Source organism: Culex pipiens, chromosome 3, assembly GCF_016801865.2.
Source record: "Culex pipiens pallens isolate TS chromosome 3, TS_CPP_V2, whole genome shotgun sequence".
Taxonomy (NCBI): domain Eukaryota; kingdom Metazoa; phylum Arthropoda; class Insecta; order Diptera; family Culicidae; genus Culex; species Culex pipiens.
The window spans coordinates 79,429,156-79,446,932 of record NC_068939.1 but is presented as its reverse complement, the minus strand read 5'-3'; the positions used below and the strand labels follow the sequence as shown (position 1 = coordinate 79,446,932).

The 17,777-nt window shown below is 41.5% G+C and overlaps 2 protein-coding genes across 3 annotated transcripts in view; one reads left to right on the top strand and one right to left on the bottom strand.

Moving 5' to 3' along the window:
* The window catches only part of LOC120422631 (protein fem-1 homolog B), a 30,228-nt gene that overhangs the window by 2,066 nt on the left and 10,385 nt on the right, over nucleotides 1–17,777 (bottom strand). Inside the window, exons 1-3 of one of the 2 annotated variants that reach the window (XM_052711049.1) lie at nucleotides 4,722–4,745; nucleotides 3,824–4,563; nucleotides 3,057–3,764 (exon numbers count right to left, since the gene is read on the bottom strand). In XM_052711049.1, the coding sequence (XP_052567009.1) occupies nucleotides 3,057–3,764; nucleotides 3,824–4,563; nucleotides 4,722–4,730 (1,457 nt within the window). In that variant the 5' untranslated portion in view covers nucleotides 4,731–4,745. Of the gene's footprint in view, nucleotides 1–3,056; nucleotides 3,765–3,823; nucleotides 4,564–4,721; nucleotides 4,746–17,777 lie in introns of those variants that run through there. The other variant, XM_039586129.2, reaches the window with a different exon arrangement.
* LOC120422632 (zinc finger and BTB domain-containing protein 17-like) lies at nucleotides 10,114–11,771 on the top strand. The gene is made up of 2 exons (XM_039586130.2): nucleotides 10,114–10,400; nucleotides 10,530–11,771. The coding sequence occupies exons 1-2, from the start codon at nucleotides 10,278–10,280 to the stop codon at nucleotides 11,691–11,693; spliced, it is 1,287 nt and encodes a 428-aa protein (XP_039442064.1). The 5' UTR covers nucleotides 10,114–10,277; the 3' UTR covers nucleotides 11,694–11,771.

Here is a 17,777-nt window from a genome sequence, read left to right as displayed (position 1 = left end):
GCACGACGGCGACGAAATGAATGTTGACCAACTTGTGCCATTAGGATGAAATCAATATCAGCATTTATGTTTTTGTGTGCGTGCGTTTTTTTTTTTTTTTTTTTTCAGGGGTCCGCTACAACTTTGTTGAGGACCCAATTGGCACAAAACGATTAAAATCAAAATGGAAAATTGTAAGGAAAACCCTTTTTTTATTTTTATTTTTTTATTTTTTTTATTTTTGATCAAATAAAAAAAAACAAAACAGATCAAAATCAAATTGTTCACGCATTGCCTTGCCCAAGTAACATTTTAGGATTTATGAAAGCTGTCACAACCGCTATAAAACCTTTCAGCCAAAACCAACATTATAACCACTAAGTCGTAACAGCCTCCCCAGAACTCCGATAAACCTCTGTTAAAACCCAAAAGGACCTCCGCAAAAGGTTGTCACGGACTATTTATAAAACCTAAATAGGAGTTCAAATGTTCAAATTATTTATAAACATCTATCGCTATGTTAATTATAATCCGCGCACCACCAAACCGAAGTGCGCATCTCTTCTGTTGCGCGAAAAAATCTGTTGCGCCGTACAAAAATGGAGTGGTTTGTCGTAAGCTGTGGCGCAACAGGCTTTGACAGGTTGCGCTCGTATTTTGATTTTTGTCTGCCTTCACAATATATCAGCAATTCAGCTTAAATGAGTGTTTTCGTCAAATTTAAATCAAATTTATCAGTTCTCTATTTTTTCAACCAAGATGGCGGTCAATCACATTCAATCAGAGCACGCGTTTAGCGCCATATTTATGCACTGCTAATTGGCCGCGGTAAAAGCTCTTTCAGGAGCTTGTGGTTTTCATTAAGCTTTTTGCATGCCTAATGGCACTTGACAGCTAAAACACCCTTGGTTTTAAAGAAGCATGCGATAAAACCGTTTGGCATGACATTGCCATTGGGTTTTCAAGACTCTCTTAAAACTTTCATAAAACCTTATTGAAAGCCATTAAGCTTTTATTGTCACAAGGTTTTATGTCCGAGGCATAAAACTTTGTTAGAACCTATTAATTAGTGAATGCCCAAATAAAACTATTAAGCATTCAAGATGCTACCATAAAACCTTCATAAAACTAGGTGGTGGCTAGTTGGTTTAAAAATGTTACTTGGGTGGCGTTATCTATTGTGAGATTCCTACTCGAAACGAGATGTCCGAAGGTTTGAGACGGCGAGACAACCTTCAAACCTCTTTTTACACCTGAGTAATTCTCTACGAAATCTGTCTTTTTTTTTTAATTTTTGCAAATCAAATAAAAAAATATTGTTTTCGAAAAGATCGGAAAATTTCACGAATGTTTCATGTTTTAACATTAAAAATCGGACAATTGATTCAAAAATTCATAACTCCGTCAAAGAATTTTTGCCTATTCTGGAAAATTCTGAAAAGTTGGCATTTAATGCTCAAATTTGTATGACCCAATCTAACCCCCCAGACCCAATGTCACCCCTGATGACGGTACCTTAAAACATATCAGAAAAATAGCGTTTATTTGCAAATCAAGTTATAGTGACATAAAGTTAAATTAAAAATCACCAAAAAAAATTACCGTGTATTATTTTTTTCAATGTATTTCCTATCCATACCTACAACTTTTCCGAAGACACCAAATCCATCAAAAAATTTATTCAAAGGATTCAGATTTTTCAATTTCCATATATAATTTTTGTATGGACAGCTGCCAAATTTGTATGGAACATTATGTGGACAACCTAATGAAGTAAAATGGCTTCTTTGGGCATACCAAAAGCACCAAAAAAGTTTCCCTCCCCCCTCCCATCCAACCCGTGATTCGAACTGACGACCTTTGGATTGCAAGACCAACTGCCGACCAGCGAAAAAAAATTTGGAGTGTAAAGCCGTTGAAAATACTTTTTAAAGTTCGGCACGGGGGGATGGCAACCCTATTCCGACCAAAGCAAACTGACAACAGTCGACATTAGCACGGTTGTCAAATGAGAGCCCACAACAAAAGCACTAGCTGTCAAATGGTAGCCCATAACAAATCATTGTTTGGGTTTTTTATTTTCAAATTTCCCGCAATTCAATCGATAAATACCTGAAAAAAACACGTGAATTGTGTTGCTGATGGCAAATTCTATCATATCCTTGGAGATTCCATCCCAATATTGGCTGAAAATTCATATCGAAAAAAGTGATTTTTCTGTTTACCTTTTTTTGCTTTTTTCTTTTGGTCGACCAAACAGTGCGCCCGTACACTGTGAATTGGCATTACACATTTTTCAGTTTGGTTTTACACATTTGCATGGGACTTTTGAGTTTAACCAGGATAACACACTTCGTGTTACCAAAGTAATATGAATAATGCTGATTCTGAGTGTTTGTTATCTGAACTTCCAAGATGGCGGCTTCTTCGCTACCCCCTGGTTCGGCATGACGCCGAATGTTTTCCTCACACGCACGTTCAAAATCACTCAGTTTTCGTCAAAACCGAACCTACTCAGAAATGAGTAAAGGGGGCATCTGTCAGATTGGAGTAAATTTCACTCAGAATTCCACGAAAACTGAGTGATATTCACTCAGATCTACTCAAATTTGCGTGCAGATTTGCGCAACTGTCAGCGACGGCACTGCCAACGTGACAGCGCGCAACGAAAAAAAAAAGTGAGGAAAACGGCGCAAAGCAGAAGCTCGCGAAAATGAACGAACGGAGAGGGAGAGAGAGATATAATTTCTGGAGCAACATTTGAAAGGGGCGGTACGACATTGCTCTTACGGCCTTTCGTCCCATTTAAACGCGTGTAATCAAAGGCCGTAAGAGCAATGTCGTACCGCCCCTTTCAAATGTTGCTCCAGATTTTCACTCCGTTTCGGGACGCGAACGAGACACAACGAGTGTTGTGTAAATAGTTGATCAGAATTCCAATGTTTTGGGAAGTAAAGTGAGAAAACCGACCGCAAGTGTTTTTATCACCGGAATCCGAAAATACAGTCCACCCGCAGAATCAAGTTGGGGAACTTGGCCCCAACAAAGTTTGTGTATTAACAAATAGTAAAACTTACCGACAGATATCATCTGTGTGGAAGTCATCCACGGGAGTGACCCCATTCACGGACAGATGCAGCAGCGATTGATCGTCGCGCAACTTCACCGACATCTGGTTTAACCGGTACACCAGCCGGTACACTTCGCGCATGTTCTCCTCCGTAATATCCGTGACCTGCGTTGACGTATTCTGCCGCAGCAGCTTCGTGATTATCGTGATCAAGTACAGCACCGTTACAATGTTCAGCTCGTGCTCCTCGGCTACCACTTCGATCAAATCTTTCGGGCCGGGATCGACCAGCTTCTGCTGGTTCAGGCCAAGTTCTTCGACGCACGCGGCCAGCACTTCCGTTACGTTGCAGAAGCGCAGCGCCACGTTGATCGAGAGCATTTGCGAGAAGAGTTGCGCAAAGCGCAGCAGATCGCGCTGAATCGAGAGGGAGTTTGCCTGCTTGAGGTGCATCGCGTGCAGCCAAAGACTTTCGCAGCGATCGAAGCGCCCGTTGTCGGCACACACCGCGCCGCGGAACACAATCGAGTGGACCACCTCGGGACAGTGCCGGCCCAGGATGCGTTCGCGGATGGTGAGCGATTCCATGTGCAGCGAGTTGTGGTTGTACCGGATTGCTTGAAGGTCCTGCATGGTTTGGCACTCTATCCAGTGTTCGTAGGCTGGGATCGGTGGGAGGATCGGTTTGCGCACCTGGTGGTTAATGTCTTCGAATCTGTAAGGGACAATATCTTATTACCCTTTGAAGGATCTTCAATGTAAACACGAGCTTACCTGAGTTCCATTGCCGAGATGAGGTAGCGAAACGCCTTTACCAAGCTGTAATTGTCCTTGTCGTTCGCAAAAGACGCTCCCATCAGTTCCAGCGCGTCAATCTGCTCCTCCCGCGTCAGTAATCCAGCCCTGTTCACAAACAACTCCACGACCGTTTCGCGGGTCCGCTCCGCCGCACAAATCACCGGCGTCATTCCGTACTCATTCTGCTTGAAAACCGCTCCATAATCCAACAGAACGCCACAAACCTCCACGTGGCCACACTCGGCCGCGTAGTGCAGTGCCGTGGCGCCACAATTGGCCTGCTCATTCGGCAACGCATCGTTCTCCAGCAGATATTCCACCACTTCGGCGTGTCCCTTGTACGCGGCAATCATCAGGCAAGTGTTATTGTAAGCATTGGCAAAGTTAATGTTCGCATCGTGATCCACCAGATAGCGGATAATGTCCAACCGCCCGTCGAAGCAAGCGGCCCGCACCGGCGTCGACAGGTTCCGCGTGTGATGGTTCAAATCCGCCCCATGTTCCACCAGCAGCTTTATTATGTTCAAATGGCCAGCGCCGGCCGCGACCCACAGCGCGGACGCACCCTCGATCAGATGACCGTCGAACTTGACGCAACCTTCCTTCTCCAGATTTGGCCGCAGCTGGGTCAACAGAATGTGCACCACGTCGTAGTGGCCACGCATGGCGGCCGCAATCAGCGGCGTGTAAACCTGGCGGTCCTCTTCGGTGAAGTCCTTGGAAGAAAAAGAAGCCAAAGAAAATCCCTCCGTTAGTCATCAGCTGAGAGTTGGTGAGTGAATGCACTTGAGATGAAAATGTGAAGAATGTTGATGAGTAACCGCGTGCGTGTGGGACGCGTTTTATTTGAAATTTTAAGCCCGTTTTCACGAACCGTTTTCATGAAACGATGATGACGCCGCGGCGACAAATTGGTTGTTTCCTGACTGAGTTTATGGTTTACTGTTGAAGTTTCAAGAGTGGCGCTTCAATTTTGTATGAATCATTTTATTTCGAATTTTGAGTGCTAAATGCAATTTAGTAAAACCAAACAAAGATGCGTGTTGGATGCTATTGCAAAAACAAATTGAGATTTTAAAAATATTCATTTTTAACAGTAACTCATAAAGCTATGAGAAAAAAATTAAACAAATTCCAGATCATTATGGAACATTTTGAAGTGCTTCAAAAGACCTTTAGAATCCTACTAAGAGAATTGAAATTAAACAAGTTCTACGCAAATGCGAGCAATTGAAAAAAAATGTTGTTTGGACCTTCAACTTTAATGCCCGTTTTACCACACCTTCACAAAAACTGCCTCTCAAAGCGGCCAGGCCTACTGTGCTGCATTATCCACATAATCAGTTTCTGTGAACGGATCTACATTTCACAAAATCAACCCAGTAGAAAAAATGCGTAGACATACCGGTACCTATCGCTCCAAATCAGGGTTGTAAAAATATCAAACTTTCAGATCTCGGCGTCTATACAATCATTATGCTAGAAAAGTAATTCCGCAAATATCACTGCAAATAAAATTAAAGCACATACAAAACAGCAGTCTCCTGAGGGTCGAGGGTGTTGATTATTCTTTCCTGCTTGCGGGACCGCGCCCGGCAGCGGAGTGAACTCCGCCAACATGAACGCCAGAACTGCTGGACTCTGCTTCTCCGCCTTCCTCGCCGGCGGGTTTGGTTTCGACGCCTGCTGACGCCTCCGGATGAAGTCCGCACGCTTGGGTCAGCAGCGGTCCGTGGCTTCGTGGGCTCCAGAGCAGTTGGCACACCGCTTCGGCTCGGCTTCTTGGACTAAGCACTCGTCCGTCTTCTGGGGACACCCACAGTTGTTGCACCTCCCCTTGAGGTGCAGTTACTGGTTCCATGGCACAGCTGCAAGCAGTTCCTGCACTGGGTTACGTTCGGCCGATTGTTCGGGTATGCCTCTCACCGGATGATACTTTTACACGGAGTTCACACACACTACCAAACGTTTGTTTTGCTAGTGTGCGTGAGCGCCGTGTAAAAAGTGACAGTTCTTTGTCAAACCAACGGGGTACAAACGAAAAAGTGACAAACGTAAAAGTGACCAACCACCGGGGGATGAGTGTAGTGCTTGCCACAACTTTCATTGCACAGAGCTTCTTCAGATTGGTGTATCCCTTGAGGAAGACCACAATGTACGGAGTTTTGTCCACGGTGGACTTTTCCTTCCGCTTGATGACATGCACCTCCAGCACGTCCAGCTTGAGATCTTCAGCAGTTACTTGACCTCATCCGGTTTCAGTTCATCAGGTAAACCACGAACAACTACCCGATGATATCGTTCGCTCCGTCGTTTGTGGGTGTAGAATTCCACTTTCTTCTTCTTGAGGAGCTTGGTTCCAAATCGGGTTAGTTTGTAAATAAATTCGAAACCAAATTTAAAATTGGAGCCTAACATTTCAAAAGGGCACATAACTTTTGTAAACAATAGTGTATCCCTTGCACTCAAATGACAGTTTACATAAGGTGTGAAAGATACACACTCTTGTTTAAAAAAGTTATGTGCCCTAATGAAATGGCAAGCACGAATTTTCCACTATCGCCACGAGCTTGTAAAAATTCGGTGGTGTTCTTCACCTCCAAAGGTGGTTGCTTTTGTTTACCTGTCAACTGGCCGGGTGGTTGAACCGCCGGGGCTCCATCCGTCAAACAACTCGGTCACGCAACGATGCCTTTAGCGCGCACGACAAAACAAGTATATTCTTTAGAAGCTGTCGTAACCCGCCAATGAAAACACATTGAGCGCATATTTCAAATAAAGTTTTTACTTCCTGTGAAAATTTTACATAGGTTTTATAAGAGGGTTCAAGGTAGAGGTGGGCAAAAAAAGAGCGAGCCGCTCAAAGAGCCGGTTCTTTGAAAAGAGCGAACGAACCGTGGCTCACAAAAAAAAGAACCGCGATTCTTTTTTAAACTCCGGTCTTTTCAAAGAACCGGATTTTTGTTATGAATATAATTTATTGAAATTAGTTTTTGAGAATTGAAAATGCATTTTCAAATATTTTAAAGCTGATAAAAATTAATCTCAAAAGTAGATGATTTTCTAAACAAAATGTATAAAAAAACTTTTAATTGTATTACTGATTGTACATTAAAGTTTTAACGGAATAAAAATTTGAGCATTTCAAATTGCATAATTTGTAAAATATTACCAAAAATCTATTGAATAGTTTAGAGATTTTGGAAAAAAAAATCCCTTTGTCTGATTAAACTTTAGTGTTTATAGAAAAGAGTTCACATAGAGTTTTCTCCAAATAAAATATCAGCACTAGTTCAATTCATGTAGAAATAAACGCAAATTTAAAATTAATTTTTCCAGAATCCTAGATTCACAGACAACAGACGTAGCGGCTAGAACAAAATAATTTGAAAATCTTGTGTAAAAAAATGGCTGCCGCATCCTGCTAATCTACTAGCGCCATCTGTTAGCCTATTGCCACTCTCTAAAGCAGCCATGATGGTTTTCTGAGAAGGTGTGTTTGAAAATGCATCACCTAGAAATATATTAAAATATATTAATTCAATTTTTCGAAAAAACATGTAAATAGGTAAAGATTACGTTTTTATGCTGTAGTAAATCTACTTAAATAATTAATCAACGCGATTTACGAGCATATGGATGTATTTTTTTCCATTTAATTATCGATATTAAAATAAGAGTCTAGCCTGATGCTTTTTTAAACACAGCAACCAAGGCCGCGCTTGAGGCTGTCAAATTCTTGCTGATTATGTTTATCAACAAAACCAAAAGAGGAGAGCGAAAAGGAGAAGGAGACCTGGTGGAAATCGGGAGGATGGTCAAACGTTTCTTCGAGGAAAAAAGATGGTTCCGGACCAGAAATGAAACAATCCGGAACTGTCGAAGATGGAGAAACAGCACGTTATGACACGACAAAGTGTGAAAGTCATCGGCGCCGTCAGCAAGACCTCGTAAACGTTTTGGCCCCGAACGACCGCATTCCGAAGATTATCTCCGGAACCGACAAACTAGCTTCCACGAACACCTCACCCCTCACCTCCAAGACACCAACCTCTTCAACGCCCTCGAAAACCACACCATCTTCTAGTGCCGACACTTCCGGCGAACCCTCGTCGCCATCTCGAATGTTCCCCCCGGCACGTCAGTTTCCCCCACCGGATATCCAGTTCAAGCGATCCTCCAACCCCCACCCTTTCCCTTCCCATCCTCTTCCGCCAGTGCCAAAGCGGTGTCGTATTTGGTCAAGTAAGGATCAGTAGAGATTAAACCGATGGCCTTGTGCGATTTGTGGTTCTTCAAATGTTACCGGGCGACCGTATTTTCCGAGGGAATCTTGATTGGAACGTCGGTCGTTTGCACACCTTCTCCATAACGACGCCGTACACCAATCGGCTATCCGTCGGTGCTAAAATCGGTTCAGGAACCAGATTGGCCACTTTGGTTGCCTCACATTTGTCAAGCAGCTGCAAGCGCGAGAGATTTTGCTGAAATCGGCCGAAATCAACTTTTCATCCAGAACAAACGAACAACAAACAAACGTTGAAAACCGACAAATCTTATGGCGAAACGAAAATGACAGTAGGCGGAAAGCGATATTTTGACAGCGGGCAATGTGTCAGGGCAAAGCGACTGCAGCGCCACAAACGGATTGCCACAACTAAAAAAACCGTTGCAATGATTTACACAAGGTAAGAATCGAGCCCAAACGTCTGTTGTCTGTGCTAGATTTAAGTTTGGATGCCATTCAATTACTCGAATGTTATGGTTTGAGTAGAAATCTGGAGTTTTTTTTTGATTAGGTCCTATAAACATATGAAAGACAATAGTTTATTGGTCCTTTTCAAAAAAAAACTCTGGAAATCTTGATATAGAGACCACCAAGACCTATGGATTTTTCGTTTTAATTTTTATTTTTTGAAAATCAAATAATTTATAAAAGTCCAGTGTGAAATAACTAATAAAATCGCACGAATCTTAAAATAAACCCTTTTCATCCAAATTTTTAAAAAGAGCGAAAGAACCGTTCAAAAGAGCGGCTCTTTTTAATGAGCGAACGAAAATGAGCGGCTCCTAAAAAGAGCGGTTTTGCCCACCTCTAGTTCAAGGCTAGGTTAAAGGATTAATTTTTAGTTCAAGATTTTTAATTCTAGATTAAATTTTCAAAACAACCTATCCCTCATGAGTTTCCTATGCAGATAGGGCCTTTTGAAAATTTAATCGAGAATTATGAAAAGAAAAATAATCTCTGGACGTAATATTTGAATAACCCCATATCTGACCGTTAAACCTACATTTATAAAACGTAATTTTCCTCAAAACTCATTCTTGAGTTTTATCTACGTGCGCATGTATTGCGTGTACGTACACGAAAAAAAGTGAGGTTAAATTAAAAAACAAATGGCGTGCTAGTGTGCGTGAGAGCGGGCTTAGATAACTCTATAGTTATGATTGTAACAAAACTAAGTTGTTTGGGACTATCCATAAACCACGTGGACACTTTTTTGGGAACCTCAACCCCCCCCCCCCCCCCCCCCTTCGTGGACAATTGCCCATAAGGCTTTCTAGGCCCTGTGAAAAAAATATAATTTAACCCAAAAATTAAGAACTTCTCGTCACGGTGTCCTGATGCAAACATTCATCGAGCTCGAGCTGTCACAGCCCTGCGTAGTATGTTGTCTGACATATCGAGCTATCAGTCAAAAAATCCAGTTAGAAGTCGCCGGACAAAAAACTTTTGCTAGAAAGAGATAGGAAACCTGATGCAAACAAACGTCCAGCTGTAATGTAAACATACTTTTAATGTGTTAGTAAATTTCTGACTAGAATGCCTTATACAAAAAAAATCTTTTTTGTATGGAGCGTGGACAATCGCTTACCCCCCCCCCCCCCCCCCCTAAAGTGTCCACGTGGTTTATGGATGGTCCCTTTTCAATGTGCGCGCAATTTTTTCGAATAGTTTTCTTGCTTATTGAGTGCAAACGACATTCTAAATTTGCAAAAGTTTTTTTTAAACAACGCTCATTTTCCAAAGAGATGCACCCTAATCAAAAATCATGATTTTCTGAGTTCAATATCCCACTTTTCATACGAATTTTTCAATTCAACCCATATAACCATTTTAACTATAGTACTTGAACTCAAAAAATCGTATGAAAAGTGGGATATTTAACTCAGAAAATCATGATTTTTGGTAAGGGTGTGCTCTCTTGATTGGTCACCCTGTTGTCTTATCGAGGACGAGGAGATGGATTCTGCAGGCGCAGGCAGAAAGCCAAACGTCAAACTTGATGCTTGTTGTTGTTGCAATTTCCAGTGCATTCAGCCGGCCGCAACGAACGCCACAGAAAAGTTTGCATGTTGCACTCCTGATTAAATTAGGGCTTGGTTTACTAAAAGTGTTTCGTATCGATTGAATTGAAATCCCAGCACGATGGACACGTGCTGCCGGACGTGCTCCCGGACCGACAACTTCCAGGCGATTTCGGTGGACGCGATCTCGCAAAACAACGGAGAACCGGTCTATCTGATGCTGATCTACTGCACGCAGCTGCAGGTGAGTTGGGCAGGATCTAATTATGTGGCGTTGTACCGTTATGCTGCAAGCTTTCTTAGGGAAAGTGGAGAAAGTCCACCGGAGGAAAAGTCTAACCTTTGTTTTGTATGGCTTCTTTTCTAATTTCAGTTCTCCAACCGCGACAACTTTCCGCAGCAGATATGTTACGACTGCATGGCCCGGCTGGACGCCGCTTTCGAGTTTTGGAAGCAGTCCCGTCAGGCGGACGCCACTCTGCACCAGCAGCTTGTGCTCGGTTCCGGCAGTCAAGAACTGGTGGCGACCACGACCACCACTACCGTCGATGTAGCGTATCCTCCGGAAGTACAAACACAACAAGCGCTGCCGGAAGACGAGAACAACTTCCAGGCTGAAGAGTGCAAGTTAAATGCCCAGACGCAGGTCATTGCGATTGACGAAGACGAGGACGTGGATTCTGAAGTTGAGGCGATTACGGGGGAACAACCGCCGCCGCCGCCGCCGCCGGTGCCGGTCGGGGAGGAAGGACTTGGAGACGAAGCCTTGACACATCAACGGTACATCATTGATAGCGAAGCCGAGAGTGAGGGCGAGGAGGAGCAGCAACCGGAGCCGGTTAGAGTGGAGAGGCCGACGACGAAGCCAACGTTTAAAATCAAGCTCAACCGCACTAAAAAGACCAAATTCGTGACCATCGGAAGGCTCAAGTGTCAGCACTGCAAGCTGAGCTTCCACGCGAGTTCGCTGTATCAACGTCACATGAGAATGCACGCCATGACGTGCCAACACTGTGGCAAGGTCTTCGCGTCCTCCAATTCCCGGAACCGTCACGAAAATAGCAACTGTTCGGTGCTCAAGAACGTAACCTTTAGCATTCACTGCGAGCACTGCAACCGTGGCTTTACCAACGACAAGACCCTTAAAAAACACAAAGACCACGTCTGCCCCGTCCTGCATCCCGACGGTTCTCTCTACATCAACTCCGCCATCTGCAAGTACTGCCGCAAGGGCTTCTCCTCCAACCAGAACATGATCCGCCACCAGCGCCTGGCCTGCCCGGTCTTGAAACGACCCCCGGACCAGCCGCTGTCTGCGGTGCACGTCCCCAAGCAGTGCCCCTACTGTCGCAAGCGGTTCAACACGTCCAAGGAGATCAAACGGCACGTGCGACATTGTCTGAAGCGTAGACCAGTTACACCGGCACCGCCAATGGCCCTGCCGGAGGACATTGACAGCCCGAACTACGAGGTACACCCGGCCGAACTGCTGGACTGCGTCATGAAGCAGGAACAGGACGAGTTGCTGGGAAGTTAGACGGCGACTCTTTAATTGTAGAAGTATGAAGCAGCGGAAATCAGTTGTTTCAGTAAACAAATAAACGAATAAAACAAACAATTGTGTCTGAACCATCTCAAGAAAGAAATTCGGTCACAACGGATTACGCCCGATCAACGAGTCTTTAACAAATGAACGGCGATCCTGACCGTGACATCGTGCACAAACTGTAATTATTGTGAATGCACGAGCACGAGTCGTCGGCTCGCAATTGATGGTTGCAGTCTGGCTCGTGTAGTTCCGCAAGAGTTTACTGCTTTTCCGAGCGCGTTTGGCGAACGGGGCAAGAAATTGGAGACGACAACATAACAATCACACATATGTGGCTTTTGTTGTCGACGCTACTTTAAATGTGAGATATCTTCGATTTTTATGATTTAAAAAATCCTAGAAATTAAATATTATTATTATTTTTTGTTGTCTTATTTTTGATTGTCAAGCCTAAGTATGACCCCTGAACTACTCAGAAGAGATTAGAGTTTTGATATCCGAGATAGCGGCCAAAATGGCGTTGATTTTAAATATACACTTGAATTTTTTTAAGACAATCAACCATTAAAATTTGCAGGCCAAGGGTGAAATGATACCTTTTCGGTTGACACCCGGTGAGGAACATCCTGGAAGGAGCGGAACTACATCCGTAGTGCTGTTAGTTGATCTTGGTCAAAACAGTTGCTCTGGTTCCTTGCAAGTTACCCATTTTCTTACCTCCACGTTGGCTTGGTTTCGTCATCATGATGACAACACGTGACCTTGCTGGTGGCCTGTGGAAACGAACTCGTAAACCTTTGACCAGCGAGGGTCAGAGTCGAGACGGCAAAAAGAAAGGGATGCGCAATGTGGGAAGGGAAGATTGTAGACGGTATTGTTTTGATTCACAGCATGTTGAGTTAACTGTTGTGGATGTACCTGATACATCGCAATACGGGGTTTCTCTTCTTTCCACTTTCAGCTACTACCTATCTTATATTTCTTTATTATGTATTACTGATTTTCTAATTCGGCTTCTGTTTACTATCCACCATTTTATTTTGATTGCATGATCCTTTGTTTCTCTTATTTTCATATACTAATGCATCTTTTTGTTTTTGTTTTGTTTTGTTTTTGTTTGTTTTCATTTTCATGTCGTGTCTGGGCCTACGGTTGGAGAACGATTGCACCACGACAACCACTTCGGAGTGATATTATCACACTGGAGACAACAGCAACAACATCAGAAACCCTGATGTCACTCAGGTTCCCGCAAGTAACTGTATCATTATTTTAAAGTGTTTATATTTTACTAACATCCCTTTCTTTGCAGAGCATGGACTACATTATAAAGCGGCAATGTGGGAAAGGGAAGTAATTTGTGATTGTAGAAGGTATTGTTTTGATTCACAGCATGTTGAACGAACTGTTGTGGATGTACCTAGAACATCGCAACTCGGAGTATCTCTTCTTCTTATCTCCAACTACTTTAGTTCTGTTTCACTTATCTTTCAAGTCTCCTCTACTCAATTTGCCAGTTTTAACTGCTATGTGTTTTCCCTAACAAAAACTGTTCTCCTTAATATGCGAACGAGGTTAATTCTCGGGTTAATTCCTGTTCATATTTGATGTATTCTTTATTCATTGTCTAACTTATTTTTTAATTAAAACATTATTTTAATCGGCTCCTAAAGTTGTCATTAATGCTATCTAAGTTTTTTTTTTTCATAAATTATTGCCTATATTTTTAATCTACTTCATACAGCTTTTACTCTTCTTTCCTTCAACATACAATTATTCTTTCAGTAGCGAACTTTAAGTAGTATGCTTTTTCCTTTATTGTCTATTGTTTTAATCTACGCCCTTTTCTTCAAACAAGTAAGGTTTGAGTCCTTACTCAATATATTGAATGATCAAAGTCACACACATAACATTATTGTACTTTTGATAGATTTTTGAATAACATGCTTAGGTTCAAAACATTGTAACAAAACACCGCGACAGAAGAAATAGCAACAGATTAACACGACTCAACAGTCAACATTAGGCAAGATTTCAGGAGAAAACAATACACTGTAAATAACAATTAGTTTTTGAATTCAAACTAAAAATTAAACAGTTTTTTTGCTTTACTGAAAATTGATAGGCACACTATAAATGGTTAGGCGCTTATACTTAAATCAAACCCTACGTAATGTACCACCCCCGGCCGAGTTAAAATGCGTAACCGGAAAAGAAGGTGTGCATGCCTGGCACGAACACTCAAAGCGTGTTCTAGCGTGCTGCTCGTACTGACTCAGAGCAAGGGTAAGATGTAGGTGTAAGGGCAGTGCGTGTTCGTCGGGAACCTGGTGCATAAGATCGGTCAAGGCCCGTTCTTACACTGAAAATTGCGAATTGTGAAAATTGCGAATTGCGAATTGATGAACGTCCAATGATTTTCTTTTCATGATGATTATTCCATCGCTGCAGCAGGGTGATATAGACGTTGGTGATTTCAAAAGAAGTTATGTTTGTTTTTCTTAAATAAAATTACGGAAATAATGTTTTATTGAATTTGCATGATCAAGTATCCATAAAAGCAATGTTTTTCATCATGTTATCATTAGAACATCTTCTTTTGCTTTTATATTAAAATGGGAATTGAAAAATGATGCTCAACATTCAAATGCGTTTTTCTCAAAACGCATGATTTGTACATGATGCTTTTTGAAATGTTGACGTCGATTTGGATGCGACCGTATGTTGATACACACGAAGTTGACACGACATAATGCCGAACTCCGCACTCAAACAGCCGGGCGACACGACGACACATGCTCTTTCTCTCTTTTCCTCTCTCTTTGGGTAGGTGTGTTGACAGCAATAATTTGAGAGCAGTCATGGGCCAAGTGATTGGAGTTACGGTAGAATTGAAACGAACGAGCTCTCCGCGATTGAAATATGTGATGAGAGTCAAATTACTGTGAGTGACTTTGCGTTGCGCTCATTCGTTCGGATGTGTGTGAGCGAAAGCAGGGTAAGCACAGTCAGACGTACGTAGCGAAAACGAAAGACGAGCTCAGTCAACTGTCACAAAAAATGTTAAAAAACAAGAAACCCGTGAAATTCCGTAACATTATTCATATGATCCCCGGTCATAACCTGGTCGCAGTACCTGAAAGGACCTAATAAAATAAGTAGGTAATGACAAAAATAAAACATTCTTCAAAGTGGACGAATCTCTTCGCACTCTTCGGCAAAGTTGTTTCCTAGAACACCAACTATAAGCTAACGAGGATTTTTGGAAGAATCGAAAATCGATAAAGGGTTCAAAAGTGACAAAAACCAAAACACACCAATTTTAACTTCAAATTAAAAGCGCCAGGTCCTGTCGCAACCAATCAAACTCATATTTGGGATTCGAGCTCAGTACACCTGAGGGATTATTCCCTCGGTCCTCGGAAAAAATCACTTCGGAATTTGAACCTGGAATCATTTTTTTTTCGATGTTTTATTTAGAGTCGTTGAGCTTAAACAAGACCCCTAAAGTGCTCTAACGTATTTAAACATTTAAAAAAAATCCGTTGATGAAATTTTGGGAAAATGCATTTGGCAGTAAAGCATTTTATGCAAGGCGTTATCCACATCTAGATTATGTTTCAGGGACTTAAGATAAATTTAGCACCGAGCACTTCAAGGAGCACTTGCTATTTCTTGTCTGCCAAATTTTCCAAACATCCAGTATTAAGTTGCCTGTAGTTCGACTGAATCTATTAATTTCACGTCAGCATCTAATTGCGCATCGTAAATTCATCTGAAACACCTAGCACCATGCGTCCCCACTCCTTCCGTTCACTAAAGTGGTCCACAAACGGAGAACCGCCATTAATTATCTTGCCGGGAGAATTTCTGGTGAATAATCTGACAAAACCAGCTGATTCCACACCTCAGCGTTGTTGGCACTTAACGCCGCACAAGAAACCGCGCCAAGATGTTGCTCACACGAGGGTTTCTTTCTTCGAAGAACGGTTGCGTTATTTTTAGATCGGGTTCTCCAGCAGCGTTTACTTTACAAATAATCACACAGGAAGAATGGCGCCCGGTCGCGTTGGGAACAAACCCAGGTTCAGGAACCGGTCCTTCAACCTGGGTAATTTGTGGAAGAGTTTACTATGTTGTAGCAATGTGGTTTAACTCTATTTTTTCAGACAAATGATTCCAAACATTTTGATATGAAAATGAAATTTTTAATTTAAAAAGCTACTTTTCTTCAATCAACCTTCCAAAAAATTATCAAAACACGTGCACGATCAACCAGCGAATCCGCGACTGTGTTCAAAGAAAAAATACCATTAAATTAATCACCCGATGACCGTGTTATTAAGAAAATTTGTTTACCCTGTTGATTTCCCGGGTTGTTGTCGCGCAGTTTCCCACCGCCGCACACGGGGCGGGAAAATTGAACTTTGGACGGATTCTGCTGAACTGGGAAGAGCTGAGACTGCGAAATTGTCCCAGCGCGGAAAAGCTGGCGGAAACAATAATACGGAAATCTTTGCGATTGCGAATGATACGTTTAAGTTTGCGTTGTGGTGACTCTGTTTTGATTTCTGAGAAGGAAAAATCAGAGATTGAGACCAACACCTTGAACTTGGTTTTATTTAAAAAGCGAATCCAAATTTTTGAAAGAAATGTACTGAAATGAAATAATGAGCAATTCCCTACGAAATACAGTGGACTCTATCGTTATCGATATTGAAGGGATCGTCGAGAGCGGGAGTTATCAAATTATAGAATGAAAAATCAAAGCAATCTATTTGAAGGGACTGAAAAAAATATTGACAGCGGGAGCAATAATGTTATCGAGAAGATGAGTGATGTACAAATGAAAAAATAAAAAATCTGTATCTTTTGAAGGATTTTTTTGATTGATTTAGCGTCTTCGGCAAAATTGTAGGTATGGATAAGGACTACACTGAAAAAAATATATATGGTTAAATTTTTTTGATGATTTTCAATTTCACTTTTTGACACTAAAACTTGATTTGCAAAAATGTGCAGAAAATCTTTGGCCGAGTTATGAATTTTTGAATCAATATCAAACTGGCATTTTCAAAATAAATAAATAAATATTGGTCGCAAAACTTCAACTTCATTTTTCTATGTAAAAACAAATTTGCAATCAAAAAGTACATTAGTGAAATTTTGATAAAGAGCACCGTTTTCAAGTTATAGCCATTTTTAGGTAACTTTTTTGAAAATAGTCGCTGTTATTCTTTTTTTTTTAATTGTTGCCCATGTTTGCCCACTTTTGAAAAATTTAGAATTCGGTCAAAGATTTTTTGCACATTCTTAAAACTTTTGGAAAGTTGGCATTTGATTTGATGTGACATTTGAACATATAAAAAAATAATAAATATTAAAAATAGTGTTTTTTTTTTTTTTTGTAAATCAAGTATTAGTGACAAAAAGTGAAAATAAAAATTACCATTTTTTTAACCGTGTATGATTTTTTTCAGTGTAGTCCTTATCCTACCTACAACTTTGCCGAAGGCACCAAGTTTGTATGGAAAATTATATGGACAAACTAATGATGCAAAATTGCTTCTTTGAGCATACCGAAGGCACCCCAAAAAGTTTCATCCTGATTAAAAACTACAAAAAAAAAAACGAATGACCGAAATCTCAGAGAATTGCTCAATAAAGAGTATTTGAACTATTTTTTTTATTGATTCACCCATATAAGTCTCCATACAATATTGTAGGCATGTTCAAAATCACTCAGTTTTCGTAAAAACCGAACCTACTCAGAAATGAGTAAAGGGGCCATCTGCCAGATTCGCGATTTAGAACATGCGTGCATACAAAAATGGTACGTAAAGGAGGTATTAGATTATGGCAAACAAACAAACAAACTCGCAGTATTTTGTGTTTGACAGTTTGCCCAACTCGCAAACAAAACCAAATGTATGCAGGCTGACGTTTCGGCAAACGAGTGCAGGCAAATAAACTTCCAAACTGTCAAAAAGTTTGTTTGTTTGCGAGTATGTTTGTTTGTTTTTCATAGTCGAATGTGACCATCCACAAACCACGTGGACACTTTTTGGAAAC

What these genes read in the sequence shown, in the direction of transcription:
- LOC120422632 (XM_039586130.2), top strand. Translation starts at nt 10,278, where the DNA reads ATGGACACGTGCTGCCGGACGTGCTCCCGGACCGACAACTTCCAGGCG. An exon ending in TCTACTGCACGCAGCTGCAG is followed by an intron (nt 10,401 to 10,529) that starts GTGAGTTGGGCA and finishes TTCTAATTTCAG; the next exon opens with TTCTCCAACCGCGACAACTT.